The sequence below is a fragment of the Oncorhynchus tshawytscha genome, linkage group LG16 (genome assembly GCF_018296145.1).
Source record: "Oncorhynchus tshawytscha isolate Ot180627B linkage group LG16, Otsh_v2.0, whole genome shotgun sequence".
NCBI lineage: Eukaryota > Metazoa > Chordata > Actinopteri > Salmoniformes > Salmonidae > Oncorhynchus > Oncorhynchus tshawytscha.
The window spans coordinates 39,203,962-39,227,192 of record NC_056444.1 but is presented as its reverse complement, the minus strand read 5'-3'; the positions used below and the strand labels follow the sequence as shown (position 1 = coordinate 39,227,192).

The window sequence follows — 23,231 nt, the reverse complement described above, 5'->3', positions numbered from 1 at the left end:
GTCTCCTAACCAGCCTTGGGCCCCCAGTTGGCCCGAAGGTTATCTTAAGAGCGGGTGAAGTGGTGATGACGGGACTGGCTTTCTCTCTCACATCAAAAAAATACCTGCAGACGAGAGACAGATGGATTGAGAGAGAGCATGATTAAGCATTTTTTCTTATTTTATTCTTACACTCTCCGTCATTAATCATCAGGAGGTGAAATGCAAAACTGACCTTGGATCATTAACTCTGGGACTACTACATCTCTATCTGTATTTCAACGTGAAGCATCTCCTTAATAATACTTCCTGTTGACCCGACCAAGTGACCTCTCACCTCTGATCATGCTGTGCCTCTATGATCAGATGCGGGAGGGGTTCACCGACAAAGCTGATATAACCTGAGTCACCTGAGTGGGTTGATTCACTGATGTGGTCATCCTGTCTGGGTTGGCGCCCCCCTTTGGGTTGTGCCATGGCGGAGATCTTTGTGGGCTATACTCAGCCTTGTCTCAGGATGTTAAGTTGGTGGTTGAAGATATCCCTCTAGTGGTGTGGCTGTGCTTTGGCAAAGTGGGTAGGGTTATATTCTTCCTGTTTGGACCTGTCCGGGGGTGTCCTCGGGTGGGGCCACAGTGTCTCCTGACCCCTCCTGTCTCAGCCTCCAGTATTTATGCTGCAGTAGTTTATGTGTCGGGCGGCTAGGGTCAGTTTGATATATCTGGAGTACTTCTCCTGTCCTATTCAGTGTCCTGTGTGAATTTAAGTGTGCTTTCTCTAATTCTCTCTTTCTCTCTTTCTTTCTCTCTCTCGGAGGACCTGAGCCCTAGGACCATGCCCCAGGACTACCTGACATGATGACTCCTTGCTGTCCCCAGTCCACCTGGCCGTGCTGCTGCTCCAGTTTCAACTGTTCTGCCTTATTATTATTCGACCATGCTGGTCATTTATGAACATTTGAACATCTTGGCCATGTTCTGTTATAATCTCCACCCGGCACAGCCAGAAGAGGACTGGCCACCCCACATAGCCTGGTTCCTCTCTAGGTTTCTTCCTAGGTTTTGGCCTTTCTAGGGAGTTTTTCCTAGCCACCGTGCTTCTACACCTGCATTGCTTGCTGTTTGGGGTTTTAGGCTGGGTTTCTGTACAGCACTTTGAGATATCAGCTGATGTACGAAGGGCTATATAAATACATTTGATTTGATTTGATAACCGAGAGGATTTAGGTAGAAGGGGGAGAGAGGGATGAAGTGAAGGATAGAGACTGTTATTGAGAAAATAAGGTAGTTAAAGAGAAAATGTTCAACAGGAATCTATGTGTGTGGTCTCACCTGGTGTCCACACTAAGTGGCTGCAAATTACTTTATACTGAAAAACATGCACAGACACTTGAGGACAAACAATATACAGCTGAAGTCGGAAGTTTACATACACTTAGGTTAGAGTCATTAAAACTCGTTTTTCAACAACTCCACACATTTCTTGTTAACAAACTATAGCTTTGACACGTCGGTTAGGACATCTACTTAGTAATTTTTCCAACAATTGTTTACAGACAGATTATTTCACTTATAATTCACTGAATCACAATTCCAATTGGTCAGAGGTTTACATACACTAAGTCGACTGCCTTTAAACAGCTTGGACAATTCCAGAAAATTATATCATGGCTTTAGAAGCTTCTGATAGGCTAATTGACATCATTTGAGTCAATTGGAGGTGTAGCTGTGGATGTATTTCAAGGTCTAACTTCAAACTTAGTGCCTCTTTGCTTGACATCATGGGAAAATCAAAAGAAATCAGCCAAGACTTCAGAAAAAAATTATAGACCTCCCTAAGTCTGGTTCATCCTTAAGGGAAATGTCCAAACGCCCGAAGGTACCACGTTCATCTGTACAAACAATAGTTCGCAAGTATAAACATCAGGAAGGAGACACATTCTGTCTCCTAGAGATGTACGTACTTTGGTGCGAAAAGTGCAAATCAAACCCAGAACAACAGCAAAGGACCTTGTGAGAATGCTGGAGGAAACATGTACAAGAGTATCTATATCCACAATAAAACGAGTCCTATATTGACATAACCTGAAAGGCCACTCAGCAAGGAAGAAGCCACTGCTCCAAAACCGCCATAAAAAATCCAGACTACGGTTTGCAACTCCACATGGGGACAAAGATCGTAGTTTTTGGAGAAATGTCCTCTGGTCTGATGAAACAAAAATAGAACTGTTTGACCATCGTTATGTTTGGAGGAAAAAGGGGGAGGCTTGCAAGCCAAAGAACACCATCTTAACCGTGAAGCACAGGGGTGGCAGCATCATGTTGTGGGGGTGCTTTGCTGCAGGAGGGACTGGTGCACTTCACAAAATAGATGGCATCATGAGGGGGGAAAATTACGTGGATATAGTGAAGCAATATCTCAAGACATCACTCAGGCTGTTAAAGCTTGGTTGCAAATGGGTCTTCCAAATGGACAATGACCCCAGGCATACTCCCAAAATTGTGGCAAAATGGCTTAAGGACAACAAAGTCAAGGTATTTGAGTGGCCATCACAAAGCTCTGACCTCAATCCCATAGACAATTTGTGGGCAGAACTGAAAAAGCGTGTGTGAGCAAGGAGGCCTTACAAACCTGACTCAGTTACACCAGCTCTATCAGGAGGAATGGGCCAACATTCAGCTAACTTATTATGGGAAGCTTATGGAAGGATACCCGAAACGTTTGACCCAAGTTAAACAATTTAAAGGCAATGCTACAAATACAAATTGAGTGTATGTAAACTTCTGACCCACTGGGAATGTGACGAAATAAATAAAAGCTGAATAAATCATTCTTTCTGCTATTATTCTGACATTTCACATTCTTTAAATAAAGTGATGATCCTAACTGACCTAAGACAGGGAATTTTTAATTGGATTAGGTATGTCAGGAATTGTGAAAAACTGAGTTTAAATATATTTGGCTAAGGTGTATGTAAACAACTGTAGCGTAATTATATAAATAATGGAGTGTCTTACTATTCTCAATGGTTGGTCCTCTTGCCTATTTTATTGAAGGTGGAAGGAGCCACAGTAAAACACCTGAGCCTGCCTACTGCACAACACAATCCAATGGGTCTAATATGCTGACCAGACCGGACACGTCACGTGCGCGAGAGTCGCAAAATATATGTAGAAATTCATGCTATTCAATTATTGCACCCACACTGCTCGCGTGCGCCATGGAACGTCTGCGACGCCAAGGGCTAAAATAGAACTCATTCCTATTTCTGACGCAGATCGAGCAGAAAGGTCTGCCTCTCCCATCTCCTCATTGGTTTATAGAAGCAGGTACCCACGTGCCATCTCCTCATTGGTTATACCCACATGGGTGACTGAAAGTGGTAATGGTAATACAATGAAAGTTTAGATGCGATCACCATATAAGTTAAACGATGAAAAAGCCTGGAAGGAGGAGAGATGACTAGATACGATTCGGTTGGCCGTTTAATGTGTGGATTAATTGTCGGAGTATAGGTCCTTGTGCATTTCAGGTAAAATAATAACTCAATGTTTATATCCCAGGACAAATTAGCTAGCAACAGCAAACTAGCCAAATCGGACAAATTAACGTTAGCTAGCAAGTGCAAGCTAACTAGCTAAATTGCCATACATGTTTAATGATTTTCGACCTGTCCGCAAATTAATGTCATTGGTTCAGAATTTGTTTTGATATTTTAACCTGTGTGTTGTGATCGCGTTTGATGTGTGGGGGGGGGGGAATAAATGTATGTACGATAACGCACGATGGCGCACGCGCGCAGCCGGTTTGGGTTCCGTGTAATTGTTCTGAAATTGTTCAATATGAGTGACTTAAAAGAGACGGTTTTATTTTTGTACAGACATCAACCTTACCTGAACAGCACCCTCACCCGAGAAGAAGAAATCAAAAGGAGAGAAACTGGGAATGTTATAACTGCAGTAGACATAGCTTAGTAAATAGAAGAATACTCTTATTACAACTTATTACAATGGATGGATCTTATAATAGCATTTTGTTGTGCATTATGTAGTCTATGGTGTTGCCAAGGGAACAGAACCCTTTTTGAAGAAGTAGGAGGGGAAGATCTCCCGCACATGGATTTCCTCCCGTGCTACATTGTTGGCCCCCATCTTTGAAGCATCCTGCAGAGCAGCAGATCTCTCCTCTGGCACATGGTGGTGAGCTGCAGATTCCTTCCTGGACTGTGTGTCCATCCTCGTGAAGTTATGAAGAGCACAGGTAGCCTTCACACACCTGAATTCTCCCAGGAGTTAGTTCCAGATGGCCCTGGTCACCCAACCTTGCATTGCCCTACATGGTAACTGCAGGTAATCGTTTTGAAGGAATCTCCAGTTACAAGGTATCTGTAGGAATACAGAAGATAATGTCATTATTCGACTTTAACATCGCCAGGTCATTATGGATTACTAAAGTATAATATCCCTTATAACAAATCATGCTAACTTTGGATAGATAGATATGTGTGCATGTGTAACATGTGACAAGAGCAGGATCTAATTAAGGATAACATCACAAATGAATGCATAAATACCACTTGAAGCTTGATGATGACTTGATCATTTGAACCAGCTATGTAGTGCGAAGGCAAAACCAAAATGTGCACCCTTTTGAGTCCCCAGGACCAGGACTGAGAGGTAAAATATAATTCACTTAGCTAGCTATCTATACAGTATGTAAAGTTGGCTAGACAGCTAGCTAGCTATGTTAGCAACTCATTTGAGTTAGCCTGCACTGTAGCTAGCTAGTAAATAATACATATCGGGTTTTTTGACATTTTCTAAATGTATTTACTTACTTGAGTAGGTTATCCCAGCCATGTGGACATTTGGAAACAGGGCAACAAACAAATTGGGCACGCTCCACTCCAGCTCCGCTCACATACTGGTCCAGGGTGAGTAGGTCGAGGCCAATAGAGAGTGATAGGAATGACACGTGCTTCATTAAAGTTCATTTTTTCGGTGTTCATGGCCATGGTTGTCACCTGAACCACAGGAATGGAACATAAATCACAAAGGATAGATGTGGTGGCGGTAGCTGCAGAGAAGCACTTGGGTGTATGAGATTTCACTGCAGAAGAGTTACAAGGTGTTTTGAACGATAGTGTCCCGTCCTCCCAGACTGCTGGCCTGGTGTAGAATCAGATAGGGCCAAAGTGGTGTAATAATGGTGAGGTTTTTAATGGGTTTAGGGTTAGTTGGTAGGGCTATTTTTTTTCACAGTGTAAAGAATTCATACTACAGAATAGTAGGCTGATGCACAGCCAATTGATGCTCCTATAACATTTGTTTGCGGACCGCCATAATATCAAAGGAAAATAAGAAGTACTGTATCACAAAAATGACATGATTGATGCAATTTCAATGTTGCTTAGTGTATCACCAAATTGACTTGAGATGATATTACTGCAACACTGTTCACTGCCTCCAAGTTGCTTGACATAGGCCTTTCAAAGAGCTGTCAGTCAAGGTGAGCTCATGAATAGAAGTTCCCTGCCCACTCTGCCTGTCTTTTTAAACGTCCAAACATTACAGTTGGCACTATGCATTTGGGCAGGTAGCATTCTCCTGACATCTGCCAAATCCAGATTTGTCCATCAGACTGCCAGATGGTGAAGCGTGATTCAGCACTCCAGAGAACGTGTTTCCACTGCTCCAGAGTTCAACTGCTCCAACAACACTCCAGCCGACGCTCGGCATTGCGCCTGGTGATCTTAGGCATGTGTGCGGCTAACGAAGGTTATGGTGCGAACGAAGATTATGGTGCTGACGTTGCTTCAGAGGCCGTTTGGAACTCGGTATTGAGTGTTGCAGCCAAGGACAGACGATGTGTACGCGTAACGCGCTTTAGCACTCAGTGATCCATTTACTTCCGGCGCCGACAGAGATGGCCGCCTCGCTTCGCGTTCCTAGGAAACTATGCAGTTTTTTGTTTTTTTACGTGTTATTTCTTACATTAGTACCCCAGGTCATCTTAGGTTTCATTGCATACAGTCGAGAAGAACTACTGAATATAAGATCAGTGTCAACTCACCATCAGTACGACCAAGAATATGATTTTCACGAAGCGGATCCTGTGTTCTGCCTTTCAACCAGGACAACGGAATGGATCCCAGCCGGCGACCCAAAAAAACGACTCCGTAAAAGAGGCGGTCTTCTGGTCAGACTCCGGAGACGGGCACATCGTGCACCACTCCCTAGCATTCTTCTCGCCAATGTCCAGTCTCTTGACAACAAGGTTGATGAAATCCGAGCAAGGGTAGCATTCCAGAGGGACATCAGAGACTGTAACGTTCTTTGCTTCACGGAAACATGGCTCACTGGTGAGACGCTATCGGAGGCGGTGCAGCCAGCGGGTTTCTCAACGCATCGCGCCGACAGAAACAAACATCTTTCTGGTAAGAAGAGGGGCGGGGGCGTATGCCTTATGGCTAACGAGACGTGGTATGATCACAGAAATATACAGGAAGTCAAATCCTTCTGTTCACCTGATTTAGAATTCCTCACAATCAAATGTCGACCGCATTATCTACCAAGAGAATTCTCTTCGATTATAATCACAGCCGTATATATCCCCCCCAAGCAGACACATCGATGGCTCTGAACGAACTTTATTTCACTCTTTGCAAACTGGAATCCATACATCCTGAGGCTGCATTCATTGTAGCTGGGGATTTTAACAAGGCTAATCTGAAAACAAGACTCCCTAAATTGTATCAGCATATTGATTGCGCAACCAGGGCTGAAAAAACCTTGGATCATTGTTACTCTAACTTCCACGACGCATATAAGGCCCTGCCCCGCCCTCCTTTCGGAAAAGCTGACCACGACTCCATTTTGCTGATCCCTGCCTACAGACAGAAACTAAAACAAGAAGCTCCCACGCTGAGGTCTGTCCAACGCTGGTCCGACCAAGCTGATTCCACACTCCAAGACTGCTTCCATCACGTGGACTGGGATATGTTTCGTATTGCGTCAGATAACAACATTGACGAATACGCTGATTCGGTGTGCGAGTTCATTAGAACGTGCGTTGAAGATGTCATTCCCATAGCAACGATTAAAACATTCCCTAACCAGAAACCGTGGATTGATGGCAGCATTCGCATGAAACTGAAAGCGCGAACCACTGCTTTTAATCAGGGCAAGGTGACTGGTAACATGACCGAATACAAACAGTGCAGCTATTCCCTCCGCAAGGCTATCAAACAAGCTAAGCGTCAGTATAGAGACAAAGTAGAATCTCAATTCAACGGCTCAGACACAAGAGGTATGTGGCAGGGTCTACAGTCAATCACGGACTACAAGAAGAAAACCAGCCCAGTCACGGACCAGGATGTCTTGCTCCCAGGCAGACTAAATAACTTTTTTGCCCGCTTTGAGGACAATACAGTGCCACTGACACGGCCTGCACTTCACTGCAGCCGAGGCGAGTAAAACATTTAAACGTGTTAACCCTCGCAAGGCTGCAGGCCCAGACGGCATCCCCAGCCGCGCCCTCAGAGCATGCGCAGACCAGCTGTCCGGTGTGTTCACGGACATATTCAATCAATCCCTATACCAGTCTGCTGTTCCCACATGCTTCAAGAGGGCCACCATCGTTCCTGTTCCCAAGAAAGCTAAGGTAACTGAGCTAAACGACTACCGCCCCGTAGCACTTACGTCCGTCATCATGAAGTGCTTTGAGAGCCTAGTCAAGGAGCATATCACCTCCACCCTACCTGACACCCTAGACCCACTCCAATTTGCTTACCGCCCAAATAGGTCCACAGACGATGCAATCTCAACCACACTGCACACTGCCCTAACCCATCTGGACAAGAAGAATACCTATGTGAGAATGCTGTTCATCGACTACATCTCGGCATTCAACACCATAGTACCCTCCAAGCTCGTCATCAAGCTCGAGACCCTGGGTCTCGACCCCGCCCTGTGCAACTGGGTACTGGACTTCCTGACGGGCCGCCCCCAGGTGGTGAGGGTACGCAACAACATCTCCACCCCGCTGATCCTCAACACTGGGGCCCCACAAGGGTGCGTTCTGAGCCCTCTCCTGTACTCCCTGTTCACCCACGACTGCGTGGCCACGCACGCCTCCAACTCAATCATCAAGTTTGCGGACGACACAACAGTGGTAGGCTTGATTACCAACAACGACGAGACGGCCTACAGGGAGGAGGTGAGGGCCCTCGGAGTGTGGTGTCAGGAAAACCTCACACTCAACGTCAACAAAACTAAGGAGATGATTGTGGACTTCAGGAAACAGCAGAGGGAACACCCCCCTATCCACATCGATGGAACAGTAGTGGAGAGGGTAGTAAGTTTTAAGTTCCTCGGCACATCACAGACAAACTGAATTGGTCCACTCACACAGACAGCATCGTGAAGAAGGCGCAGCAGCGCCTCTTCAACCTCAGGAGGCTGAAGAAATTTGGCTTGTCACCAAAAGCACTCACAAACTTCTACAGATGCACAATCGAGAGCATCCTGGCGGGCTGTATCACCGCCTGGTACGGCAACTGCTCCGCCCACAACCGTAAGGCTCTCCAGAGGGTAGTGAGGTCTGCACAACGCATCACCGGGGGCAAACTACCTGCCCTCCAGGACACCTACACCACCCGATGTTACAGGAAGGCCATAAAGATCATCAAGGACAACAACCACCCGAGCCACTGCCTGTTCACCCCGCTATCATCCAGAAGGTGAGGTCAGTACAGGTGCATCAAAGCTGGGACCGAGAGACTGAAAAACAGCTTCTATCTCAAGGCCATCAGACTGTTAAACAGCCACCACTAACATTGAGTGGCTGCTGCCAACACACTGACTCAACTCCAGCCACTTTAATAATGGGAATTGATGGGAAATGATGTAAAATATATCACTAGCCACTTTAAACAATGCTACCTAATATAATGTTTACATACCCTACATTATTCATCTCATATGTATATGTATATACTGTACTCTATATCGTCTACTGCATCCTTATGTAATACATGTATCACTAGCCACTTTAACTATGCCACTTTGTTTACATACTCATCTCATATGTATATACTGTACTCGATACCATCTACTGTATCTTGCCTATGCTGCTCTGTACCATCACTCATTCATATATCTTTATGTACATATTCTTTATCCCCTTACACTGTGTATAAGACAGTAGTTTTTGGGGGGAATTGTTAGTTAGATTACTTGTTGGATTATTACTGCATTGTCGGAACTAGAAGCACAAGCATTTTGCTACACTCGCATTAACATCTGCTAACCATGTGTATGTGACAAATAAAATTTGATTTGATTTGATTTGAGTTCTGTGAGCTTGTGTAGCCTATCACTTGTGGCTGAGCTGTTGTCCCTCCTAGAGTTTCCACTTCACAATAGCATCATTTACAGTTGATCGGGGCAGCTCTAGCAGGGCAGGAACTTGACGGTGCCACGTTGAAAGTCACAGAGCTCTTCAGTAAGGCCATTCTACTGCCAATGTTTGTCTATGGCGATTGCATGGCTGTGTGCTCGATTTTCTACACCTGTTTGCAACGGGAGTGGCTGAAATAGCCAAATCCACTTATATGAAGTGGTGTCGAAATACTTTATATTTATACTTTATATATATATATATATAGGGTATATATTTATACATTACCAGGCAAAAGTTTGGACACACCTACTTATTCAAGGGTTTTTCTTTATTTTGACTATGTTCTACATTGTAGAATAATAGTGAAGACATCACAAACACATATCTAGAAACATCTAGATTATATAGAGTATGGGGAACACAATCACCATAATGAAATATGTAGACCAATAGGCAATAAGACAATCAAAAACATTGTAGAATAATTGGTGATGACATCAAAACTATTAAATAATACATATGGAATCATGTAGCCAAAAAAGTGTTAAAAAAATCAAAATATATTTTTTATATGAGATTCTTCAAAGTAGCCACCCTTTGCCTTGATGACAGCTTTGCACACTTTTGCCATTCTCTCAACCAGCTTCATGAGGTAGTCACATGGAATGCATTTCAATTAACAGGTGTGCCTTGTTAAAAGTTAATTTGTGGAATTTATTTTCTTCCTAATGCATTTGAGCCAATCAGGTGTTTTGTGACAAGGTAGGGATTAGTATATCGAAGACAGCCCTATTTGGTAAAAGACCAAGTCCATATTATGGCAAGAAAGCTCAAATAAGCAAAGAGAAATGACAGACCATCATTACTTAAAGACAGGAAGGTCAGTCAATCCGCAAAAACCATCAAGTGCTATGATGAAACTGGCTCTCATGAGGACTGCCACAGGAAAATAAGACCCAGAGTTACCTCTGCTACAGAGGATAAGTTCATTAGAGTTTACTGCACCTCAGATTGCAGCCCAAATAAATGCTTCATGGAGTTCAAGTAACAGATACATCTCAATATCAACTGTTCAGCGTCAATCAGGCCTTCATGGTTGAATTGCTGCAAAGAGACCACTACTAAAGGACACCAATAAGAAGAAGAGACTTGCTTGGGCCAAGAAACACGAGCAATGGACATTAGACCAGTGGAAATCTGTCCTTTGGTGTTGATGAGTCCAAATTTGAGATTTTTGGTTCCAATCGCCATGTCTTTGTGAGACGCAGAGTAGGTGAGCGGATGATCTCCGCATGTGTGGTTCCCACCGTGATGCATGGAGGAGAAGGAGGTGTGATGGTGTAGGGGTGCTTTGCTGGTGACACTGTCAGTGATTTATTTAGAACTAGCATGGCTACCACAGCATTCTGCAGCGATACCACATCCCATCTGGTTTGCGCTTAGTGGGACTATCATTTGTTTTTCAACAGGACAATGACCCAAAACACACCTCCAGACTGTGTAAGGGCTATTTGACCAAGAATTAGAGTGATGGAGTGCTGCATCAATTGACCTGGCCTCCACAATCACCCGACCTCAACCCAGTTGAGATGGTTTGGGATGAGTTGGACTGCAGAGTGAAGGAAAAGCTGCCAACAAGTGCTCAGCATATATTTTTAAAATGTTTTATTTTTATTTAACTAGGCAAGTCAGTTAAGAACAAATTCTTATTTGCAATGACTGCTTACACCGGCCAAACCCGGACGAAGCTAGGCCAATTGTGCTCCGCCCCATGGGACTCCCAATCACGCCCAGTTGAGATACAGCCTGGATATGCATATGTGGGAACTCCTTCAAAACTGTCGGAAAACCATTCCAGGTGAAGCTGGTTGAGAGAAAAGTGTGCAAAGCTGTCATCAAGGCAAAGGGTGGCTATTTTGAAGAATCTCATACATAAAATATATTTTGATTTGTTTAACACTTTTTTGATTCCATATGTGTTATTTCATAGTTTTGATGTCTTCACTATTATTCTACAATGTAGAAAATAGTACAAATAAAGACAAACCCTTCAAAGAGTAGGTGTGTCCAAACTTTTGACTGGTACTGTATATATATTAAGAGATGACATAAATAGTCTTATGCACAATTTAACCAGGCACTCTAGAAAGAGGTCCCATAGTGACTGTACAGCATCCCGTTCATTCGACTCCTCTAGTATGGTAGATGATGGTTAGCTAGGAGAATTGTGACTGTGGGTTGGGCAGGATTTGAAGGAGAGGAGGGAGTAAGACATTGAGACTGTGTGCTTGAGACAACATGTTGGATTGGGGGCAGGTGATTGGAGAGAGAGGGCTGCAGAACATGTGTGGTAGATACAGTATGCAATGTGATAAGAAGACAGATTGTGTGGTACATATATAAATGTATAGATTGGACGGAGCCACAGATCCTCAGCCCCCCGCCTTAGACCCCCCTTTCTATAGATCCCCGACCCCCCCCCCCCCCGCCTCAGTCTCCAGTATCCATGGTGCAATGGGGGCGGGGGCTAGGGTCAGTCTGTCATATCTGGTGTAATTTACCTGTTTTATGTGATATTAGGTGTGCTCCTAATTCTCCCATCTCTCTCTCTCACCCGCTTGTATCGACCTTTGAAGTGTGCCAGTGTACAGGGCAGTAAGTGCTTTTAAAAATGGCTGTGAAGCATTACTGGTGGCGTAAGACATACATCACGCTCGTTTTCTAAGGTGTGCTGTGAGAATTAAGCATCTGTTGTGCTGTTGTATTGTAAAGTATGCTAGCAGAAGGCTATGTGTGCTGTATTACATGATGCAGAGCATTGGGAATTAGCTGATCTGTTAAGGACCAGTGGTAGCTGGTGTGGAGGATGGTTTTGAAGCGAAGTGAATGGAACTGTATTAAACACATCAAACACATGGTTTCAATATGTTTGGTACTATTCCATTGATTCCATTCCAGACATTACAATGAGTTGTCCTCCCTTTACCGGACTTCAGTACTAAATACATGTACATTCCTGCAGTGTAGTCCATGTGTGTTTCCTGGCTGAAAACGTTGTTTCAGCTCTAATGAGAAAGACCTAATTTGAGTATTTCTCTATATGTCGTAGGAGTCTACAGAGGAGGAATTAACAGACGGATGGGATGATGGAGGGATCAAGGAAAAGGAGGGCTGTATTTCTTGTAGTCTAATTAGCACTGTGAATTTGACTCTGATCATTAGACCTGAAGGAAACACCATTCTGTATACTTCTGGCCCTTCTTTGGACACTGTGTTAACAACCCTCCAGGCAAGCTTCAATGCCATACAACTCTCCTTCCGTGGCCTCCAATTGCTCTTAAATACAAGTAAAACTAAATGCATGCTCTTCAACCGATCGTTGCCTGCACATGCCCGCCTGTCCAACATCACTACTCTGGACGGCTCTGACTTAGAATACGTGGACAACTACAAATACCTAGGTGTCTGGTTAGACTGTAAACTCTCCTTCCAGACCCACATCAAACATCTCCAATCCAAAGTTAAATCTAGAATTGGCTTCCTATTTCGCAACAAAGCATCCTTCACTCATGCTGCCAAACATACCCTTGTAAAACTGATCATCCTACCAATCCTCGATTTCGGCGATGTCATTCACAAAATAGCCTCCAATACCCTACTCAACAAATTGGATGCAGTCTATCACAGTGCAATCCGGTTTGTCACCAAAGCCCCATATACTACCCACCATTATACTACCCACCATTGCGACCTGTACTCTCTCGTTGGCTGGCCCTCGCTTCATACTCGTCGCCTAACCCACCGGCTCCAGGTCATCTACAAGACCCTGCTAGGTAAAGTCTAGCAGTCACCATAGCATCACCCACCTGTAGCACGCGCTCCAGCAGGTATATCTCTCTGGTCACCCCCAAAACCAATTCTTTCTTTGGCCGCCTCTCCTTCCAGTTCTCTGCTGCCAATGACTGGAACGAACTACAAAAATCTCTGAAACTGGAAACACTTATCTCCCTCACTAGCTTTAAGCACCAACTGTCAGAGCAGCTCACAGATTCCTGCACCTGTACATAGCCCACCTATAATTTAGCCCAAACAACCTCTTTCCCTACTGTATTTATTTTATTCATTTATTTATTTTGCTCCTTTGCACCCCATTATTTTTATTTCTACTTTGCACATTCTTCCACTGCAAATCTACCATTCCAGTGTTTTACTTGCTATATTGTATTTACTTTGCCATTTTTTTGCCTTTACCTCCCTTATCTCACATCATTTGCTCACATCGTATATAGACTTCTTTATACTGTATTATTGACTGTATGTTTGTTTTACTCCATGTGTAACTCTGTGTCGTTGTATGTGTCAAACTGCTTTGCTTTATCTTGGCCAGGTCGCAATTGTAAATGAGAACTTGTTCTCAACTTGCCTACCTGGTTAAATAAAGGTGAAATAAAAAAATAAAAAGGAAACAACACCTGAATGTTTGGAGATGGTTTGGTTTAAATAGCCGCTCAGATGAGATGGTTGCTGGGTGGTTGTCTGATTGTTGATTAGGGTTTGGATAGGGTTTGATTTGGTGTTGGTATGAGGTTGGTTTGGAGTTGTTAGCTTTTTCGATCGATGATTTGGGGTTGGTTTTTCCTCCCCCTTGCATGGCCTTTGGGTGTAAGAAAGGACAGGAGCCGGTTAGGGGACGGAGCAGGGGGAGGTATGCACCCCCAGGGCCACCAACCTGGCTAATGGTGCGCATGGCTCTCATGTAGCTCTCGTTTCGTGAGCGGAATTTGGGCGAGGCCAGCAGCCCTGCCGGGTCCAAGCTGTCCAGGCTTCTATTGATGGAAACCTCACTCACCGCACGCAGGTAGCTGTGGCTCCGGATCTGCAGCTTGGGAGAGTGCGACTCGGTGGAGATCCTGCAGAGAAAGAGAGAGAGAAGTTGGGGGAGAAAATACGCCCATGAGAGAGAGCCAAAGGAAGAACAACTGAAGGCAGACAGACAGACAGAGAGAGAGAGAGAGAGAGAGAGAGAGAGAAATATGTTGTGAATATGTGAATATGTTTCAAATAAAAACAAGTTCTTTAAATGTCAGTAACAGTCAAAACCATGTTTTTCATGAAGTTGGATGATATTTGAAGGAACTCTAAAAATGACTTTTTTGAGAGAGAGAGAGAGAGAGAGAGAGAGAGAGAGAGAGAGAGAGAGAGAGAGAGAGCTTCACAACTCATCCCCCAGGAAAGAGTGCATGTTTATGGAAAGTGTGTATATTTATGTATGCATGAGAGAAAGAACGAGGAGAGAGACAACAGGGGTGGTTGTGTGTGTGTGTGTGTGTGTGTGTGTGTGTGTGTGTGTGTGTGTGTGTGTGTGTGTGTGTGTGTGTGTGTGTGTGTGTGTGTGTGTGTGTGTGTGTGTGTGTGTGTGTGTGTCAGAGGAGGCTGGTGGGATGAGATGTAGATGGGCTTAGTGTAATGGCTGGAATGGAATAAATGGAAGGGAGTCAGACATATTGTTTCCATGTGTTTGATTCCATTCTAGTCATTATGATGAGCACATCCTCCTATACCCCTTCCTCCAGCCTCCTCTGGTGTGTGTGTGCGCGTGTGTGTGTGTATAGAAAGAGTAGAGAGGAGTAGAGCACTCTTTCTGAATATTCAATCGCTTCAGGACCATCCCATATCTAATCAACGAGCACATTGTTTAATACTCACATAAGCTTTGAGTGTCCTTGGAATATCTTTTGATTCGCTTGACAGAGTGGAGAAAAAAGGACTTGGGCAAGCTCTGATGCATTTAAGTAGTGGGGAGATGACAAGCAGTGTGTGCGAAGTAGGTGGAATAGAGGTTCACACACACACACACACACACACACACACACACACACACACACACACACACACACACACACACACACACACACACAGCTCTCCCTCCGAGGAATCTGAAGGGTGAGCTCATTAGCCCTAACCTGCAGTCACCAAGCAGGAGGGAAATCACTCAGCACTTTCACACCTGTGTGTGTGTGTGTGTGTGTGTTGGTGTGTGTGTGTGCATCAAATTCCATAGACACACTGGAACCAGTGTTAAATTAACACATTGCTTAGTGTAAAACCTTATTTGAATATTTCCCAGAGTACCTTACCTTTCAAGTAAATTGTGCAGTTAGCACCCATGACTGTATTTGTTAGTGACAGAGACATGGTTGTCACATTCATCCACTTCCTCTATCTTGGCTCAACCAAGTGAGATCCTAAGTGAATATGTTACCAATAAAAACAAGTTCTTTAAATGTCATTAACAGTCAAAACCATGTTTTTGATGAAGTTGGATGATATTTGAAGGAACTCTAAAAAATGACTTTTGCTTGTACATTGACAAAATTTGATCATAAATGTACTTTTCCTCTCCCCATGTCAAACACTTGAATTCATTATTAAGGGGACAAGGTGACATCCCCTTAACTCTCATTATAATACACAAATGGTAACATGTTTACTTCATTTAAAGAAGTACCGCCTTGTAAACAACATCGGAGAAGAGGTGTTTGCAGAGGAGTGTGGTTTATATAGCTAGATAGCTACCCTACTGGTGCCGAAATTTGACCGTAAAGTGTCAGCAAATAAAATTAAAAGTTAACCCTATCCATCAATGGCGAAGATCAGGGGAGCAACTTTCAATGGGGAGACTGTTAACTGCATCACAAGAGACATGCCATATGGGAGATGTACAGTATATACAGTGCATTTGGAAAGTATTCAGAATCTTCGAGTTTTTCAACATTTTGTTACATTTTAGAATAAGCCTGTAATGTATTAAAATAATGTTTTTCCTCATCCCGCTACACACAAAACCCCAAAATGACGAAGTGAAAACAGTTTTTTTTTTAAATCTTTGCAAATGTATATATAAAAAGAAGAAATACCTTATTTACATAAGTTTTCAGACCCTTTGATATGAGACTCGAAATTGAGCTCAGGTGCATCCTGTTTTCATTGATCATCCTTGAGATGTTTCTACAACTTGATTGGAGTCCACCCGTGGTAAATTCAATTGATTGGACATGATTTGGAAAGACACACCTGTCTATATAAGGTCCCACAGTTGACAGTGCATGTCAGAACATAAATCAAGCAATGAGGTTGAAGGAATTATCCGTAGAGCTCCGAGACAGGGTTGTGTCGAGAAACAGATCTGGGGAAGGGTACTAAAACATTTCTGCAGCATTGAATGTCCCCAAGAACACAATGGCCTCCATCATCCGCTGCGGGTCCGCAGTCAAACGACCACCCCTCATCACTGTCAAACGCTCCCTAAAACACTTCTGCGAGCAGGCCTTTCTAATCGACCTGGCCCAGGTATCCTGGAAGGATATTGACCTCATCCCGTCAGTTGAGGATACCTGATCATTCTTTTAAACTTGTTGGGGATAGGGGGTAGTATTTTCACTTTGGATGAATTGCGTGCCCATAGTGAACTGCATCAAACTCTGTCCTAGATTGCTAATATATGCATATTATTATTACTATTGGATAGAAAACACTCTGAAGTTTCTAAAACTGTTTGAATTATGTCTGTGAGTATAACAGAACTCATAGGGCAGGCAATCTTCCAAACAAGTTTTGAACTTCTGAAAGTTAGGGCAACTTTGACGTCATCGCCCCCTCCTTTCCCAACAAGAAAATGGATCTGGAAGCACTTCCTACGCCTTCCACTAGATGTCCTCATTCAGTAGAAAGTGTAATGGAGCATTTGCTGTGAACTTTGACCTAATGGGAGGGAAAATAGTCGGTGTCGCAACAGAATGCCATTTTGCTGTGGCGCATTTCTCTGTGGGTGCTACAGCTGTTCCAATCAGCCCCAGATGAAAACGAATGATCCGGTTGGAACGTTATTGGATATATATGATTAGAACATCCTGACGATTGATTCTCTACTTAGTTTGACCAGTTTATTCGACCTGGAATATATCTTTTGGAAGTTTTCATGCGAGTTATCTTGGACCAGCAGTCAGTTTTTGGGCATGTGAGCTGAACGTGATAGCAAATGCAGCTACTTGGGCACTAGTATTGGACATTATGGAACAAAACAACAATTTATTGTGGAACTAGGACTCCTTGCACTACATTCTGATGAAAGATCATCAAAGTTAAGGGAACATTTACGTTGTAATTTCGTATTTCTGTTGACTCCAACATGGCGGTAAAATATTGTTACGTCTGAGCGGCGTCTCAGATTATTGCAATGTTAAGCTTTTTCCGTAACATTTAAAAAAAATCTGACACAGCGGTTGCATTAAGAACCAGTGTATCTTTAATTATATGTAGAACATGTATCTTTAGTCAAAGTTTATGATGAGTATTTCTGAATTTCTGAACATGGCGTCAATGTAAACCGAGATTTGTGGATATAAAAATGCATATTATCGAACAAAACATAAATGTACTGTGTAACATGTCATATGACTGTCATCTGATGAAGATTTTCAAGAGGTTAGTGATTGATTTTATTTCTAATCCTGCTTTTGTGATTTTATCTTTGGCTGGAAAAAATGGCTACGTTTTTTCTTTGGTTTGGTGGTGGTCTAACATAAATATATGTTGTGTTTTCGCTGTAAAACATTTAAAAAAATCTGACATGATGGGTAGATGAACTAGGTGTTTATCTTTCATTTGAGGTATTGGACTAGTTAAATATTTCTAAAGAATATTTTTGAATTCCCTGCGCCACCTTTTCAGCTGAATGGGGGGGGACGGACACCTTGCCCCAACAGGTTTAAAAGTAACTTCCTCATCATCTTAAATAAGCATGCTCCGTTCAAAAAATGCAGAACTAAGAACAGATATAGCCCTTGGTTCACTCCAGACCTGACTGCCCTCGACCAGAACAAAACATCCTGTGGCAGACTACAATAGCATCGAATAGTCCCCGCGATATGCAACTGTTCAGGGAAGTCAGGAAATCAAAGGCCAGCTTTTTCAAGCAGAAATGTGCATCCTGTAGCTCTAACTCCAAAAAGTTCTGGGACACTGTAAAGTCCATGGAGAACAAGAGCACCGCCTCCCAGCTGCCCACTGCACTGAGGCTAAGTAACACGGCCACCACCGATAAATCCGCAACCATATACCATAACCTTACTGCCACCATGGGACACTCTGTTCACAACGTTGACATCAGCAAACTGCTCGCCCACACAACGGCATACATGTGGTCTGCAGTTATGAGGCCGGTTGGACGTACTGCCAAATTCTCTAAAATGACGATGGAGGCGGCTTATGGTAGAGAAATTGACATTAAATTCTCTGGCAACAGTCCTGGTGGACATTCCTGTAGTCAGCATGCCAATTGAATGCTCCCTCAAAAGTTGAGATATCTGTGGCATTGTGTTGTGTGACAAACTGCACATTTTAGAGTGGCCTTTTATTGTCCCCAGTACAAGGTGCACCTGTGTAATGATCATGCTGTTTAACCAGCTTCTTGATATGCCACACCTGTCGCGTGGATGGATTATCTTGGCAAAGGAAAAATGCTCACGAACAGGGATGTAAACAAATTTGTACACAACATTTGAGAGACTTATGTCTTTTTTTGCGCATCGGAAAATGTCAGCTTTTATTTCAGCTCATGGAACATGGGACCAACGCTTTACACTGGTTCTAGTGTGTATATGGTCCCCACTCTTTCAGTGTAGATATAACACCCGTAGAATTTGCTGTGGTGTGTAGGTCCAGAAATACAACTCCACCATTCATACGTATTGGTGTTGTACAACATATGAAAAGTAAATAGCTTACCGTCTTTCTATGATACATTATATAAGTTCAACAGCATACAATCATTGCACAAGCAACACACGCATACGCACACACACGCACATGTACACACACATCCTCCTTCTCTCCTGTGACTCTCTCCCTCCAGGTCCAGTCTTCCTTAATTATGTATGCCCTCCTTAATAAAACAGTGTGGTTACCACAGTGAATCCAACGTGGTTACTGATTCTTGGATGGATGGAACGTGGGGCAAAAGAGTGGCACACAGGGACAGGTGCACTGAGGGCTGGAGACAGAGGAAGGGAGGAACAGGAGAGGAGAGAAGATAAAGGGGGTGAGACAAGGGATGAGAGAGTGGGGCAAGAGGAATAAGCGTTAACATAAAGGCAGTGGGAAGGAAGGAAATAGAGAGGGGACAAAAAAACTTGATCTAAATGGACGTATGGAGGACCTCTATCCCTCTACAGTCTCTGTCCATTCACCGACTGATCACCCCCTGTGAGACTGATTACGATCAGGAACATATTTATTGTGTCCAATCAAATGCCAGAGCCTGCCTGCCTGCAATCAACATGACTTCAAAGGGGGTTGCGTTATCCTGGAGAGGCCCATTGGAACAGGTATTTTTTAATGAACACATGCTACTCAGTAGGCCTGTGTGTGTGTGTGTGTGTGTGTGTGTGTGTGTGTGTGTGTGTGTGTGTGTGTGTGTGTGTGTGTCCGTCTCATCCTCCATAACAGAGTTACAAGCTGTGTTATGTACGTCACTCTCTCCTCTGTCTGCCTCACTTACTCGCTCGCTCTCTTTTTCTCTTTCTGTCCTTTTTTTGAATTGAATTAATTTTGGGTAACATACATATGCTACAACAAAATGTACAATGTGGAGCAGAGGATATTACTTAAAAGTATGAATTGAAACGCTTGTTTGCAAAGTGGTCCTCGATGGTAAAAACAATAACACATATTATGATTAAAAGGCCAGACAAACTTACAAACAACCATAAATACATTCATTTATATTGACATCCTAAAAATGTGGCACTATTCGCTGCACTTTTCCCTAACCTTAAAAATCAACCATATTCATTTCACATTTTAACGTTAAAAAACAATCCCTTCATCTCAATATCTGCATAAAATGACATACCCAAATCTCACTGCCTGTGGCTCAGGCCCTGAAGCAAGGATATGGATATTCTTGATATTATTTGAAATGGAACACTTGGACGTTTGTGGAGATGTGAAATGAATGTCGGAGAAAATAACACAATAGATCTGGTAAAAGGTCAAACAAACAACAACAAAAACATACCTTTTTTATTTTGCATCATCTTTCAAATGTAGATGTGGTCCAGAACAGGGCAACAGTGTGTATGCAAAGTTTCAGACTGATACGTTCAAGAATGAGAGAGCTACATAATATTTAATATAAAGTCTCCCAGGTGTCCCTCACGAGTGCGCCCAAATGTACCCAAGTAGCCTCCAAGTGTCCGAATTGGTCAATTGACACATACTCAAGAACATAACTATAGAGAGAACATACCAACATGCTATGGTAATAAAAAAAAATGTTTACAAACTCCCAGGAATGTCATACATGATGGATCATAAGCTTCCCTACATCAAAGGTACGAACAGGAAACTTGGCGAGAACGCTGATACAATGCCTCCCAACACAGAAATGAACTATTTAAGATAAGGGCCAAATTAGAGGACTTGGAGGACTTGAATGTGGTCTCTTTGGAGTTGGCTCCCAGAGGTCATCTGAGTCAGTCTCTACCACTATTGAGAATTGTTCAAATTAAATTAGAACTCAAGTATACTGTTACTTATTTTATTTAACCTTTATTTTAACGGGGGGTGAGACCTGAATCAATATTTTTACAGGTGAGCCCTGCATCAACAAATCAAATACACAAAACATATCTAGAAACATATAGATTATATAGAGTATGGGGAACACAATCACTATAATGAAATATGTAGACCAACAGGCAATAAGACAATCAAAAACATTGTAGAATAATAGTGAAGACATCAAAACGATTAAATAATACATATGGAATCATGAAGTAACCAAAAAAGTGTTAAACAAATCTAAATATATTTTATATTTGAGATTCTTCAAAGTAGCTACCCTTTACCTTGATGACAGCTTTGCACACTCTTGGCATTCTCTCAACCAGCTTCATGAAGTAGTCACCTGGCATGCATTTCAATTAACTGGTGTGCCTTGTTAAAAGGTCATTTGTTCAATGTCTTTCCTTCTTTATGCATTTGAGCCAATCAGTTGTGTGGTGACAAGGTAGGGGTCGTATACAGTGACTTGCCTCGTTAAATAAAGTTTAAATTAAAATAATAGCCCTATTTGGTAAAAGACCAAGTCCATATTATGGCAAGAACAGCTCAAATAAGCAAACGACAGTCCATCACTACTTTAAGACATGAAGGTCAGTCAGTCGCAAAAACCATCAAGCGCTATGATGAAACTAGCTCTCATGAGGACCGCCACAGGAAAGGAAGACCCAGAGTTACCTATGCTGCAGAGGATAAGTTCATTAGAGTTAACTGCAGCCCCAAAAAATGCTTCACAGAGTTCAAGTAACAGACACATCTCAACATCAACTGTTCAGAGGAGACTGCATGAATCCGGCCTTCATGGTCGAATTGCTGCAAAGAGACCACTACTAAAGGACACCAATAATAAGAAGAGACTTGCTTGGGCTAAGAAACACGAGTAATGGACACAAGCAATGGACATTAACATTAACTGGCTGGCTCTCTAGCCAACATTTACGTGTATGATCTTAGAATTTGTCTCTCTGAGCCATTTGCTTGGCTAGCTATTGCCTAATGTTAGCTAGCTAACATTGAACCTGGTTGGTCATGAATTGGGATTACTGTAATGTCATGAGTTTGGATTATGGTTCATTGTTTACCTAGCTAGCTACCTACAAGTCTTAACAAAAGACTCCACTATGCAAGTAACCATTTCGGGTGTGTTTGTAAATTCAGTCTGGCCATCTTCTCTGATTTCAGAGCACTCTCGTCTGAGAGTGCCAGAGCACAGAATAACTGAGGAATTTACGAACGCTCAACACCCGTTGAATATGGCCGGTAAACGTTGGCAAAAAAGCATAATTAAATTGTTGCCAGAAGCACAGTTACAGTCACCAATGCTCTGGATAACATAAAAATAGCCTAACCAGCTCTGGTAGGATGAGTAAATGGTCAGTGGGTTGTTCTCTCATTATGTGTCTGGAAATAGCTAGCAAGCTAGCCAATGTTAGCCAGTTAGATTGGGTGCTTGACTGCCTTGTTTATTTATTTATTTTATTTTACCTTTATTTAACCAGGTAGGCAAGTTGAGAACAAGTTCTCATTTACAATTGCGACCTTGTGAGGTCACAACGTTCGGATCAACCCTACTCCTCGACCAGAGTGTCCAGTGTGCACTCTGAACGCTCTGAATTTACAAACGGACAATCTGACAGCACATTTGCAGTCAACAACGCTCTGAATAACATAACAGCCTAACCAGCTCTGCTAGGGCCAGTAATGTTCAGTGAGCTGTTCTCTCATTTGTGTCTGGAAGTAGCTAGCAAGTTAGCTTGGTTGCTTGACTGCTGTTAGTACAGAACACTCTGCTCAACCCTTAAAGAGTTGTGTGGGGCTAAAGCTTAAGAGGGTGTGAACGATGCTGAATGGGTGTAGATAAAGTAGGGCTCTCCAGTAGTAGTACTAAAACAGGCCATTTTCTCAAAAGTGAGTTTACAAGTTCATTAACTTTCAAAGCAGAATTGCTTTCAAAGTACTTCTACAAAACGTTCCTTTGAGTATTTTGTCATAGACCATACCTTCATGTAGTTATTACCTGCCTCTAGTAGTATTTTGGATTTCTTACAGGTACAATAGGTTACCATATGATCCCTAAAACCAATATTTAAGACTCCTGACTGAAAGACGTTCTCTTGGTCTGATACAATAATCAAATCCAAAGTTGATTTACTGTCAATACACACCCGGGTTAGGTCAACAATCAGTTGCTTCAGTCCAAATAACATATTCAAGTTATACAGGACATT

The 23,231-nt window shown here is 42.8% G+C and overlaps 1 protein-coding gene across 1 annotated transcript in view; it reads right to left on the bottom strand.

The window, feature by feature from the left end:
* Positions 1–23,231, bottom strand: part of LOC112215148 (disks large-associated protein 1) — a 120,431-nt gene that overhangs the window by 79,569 nt on the left and 17,631 nt on the right. The window contains exon 3 of the mRNA XM_042299147.1: positions 14,111–14,291. Within this exon, the coding sequence (XP_042155081.1) occupies positions 14,111–14,291 (181 nt within the window). The remainder of the gene's footprint in view (positions 1–14,110; positions 14,292–23,231) is intronic.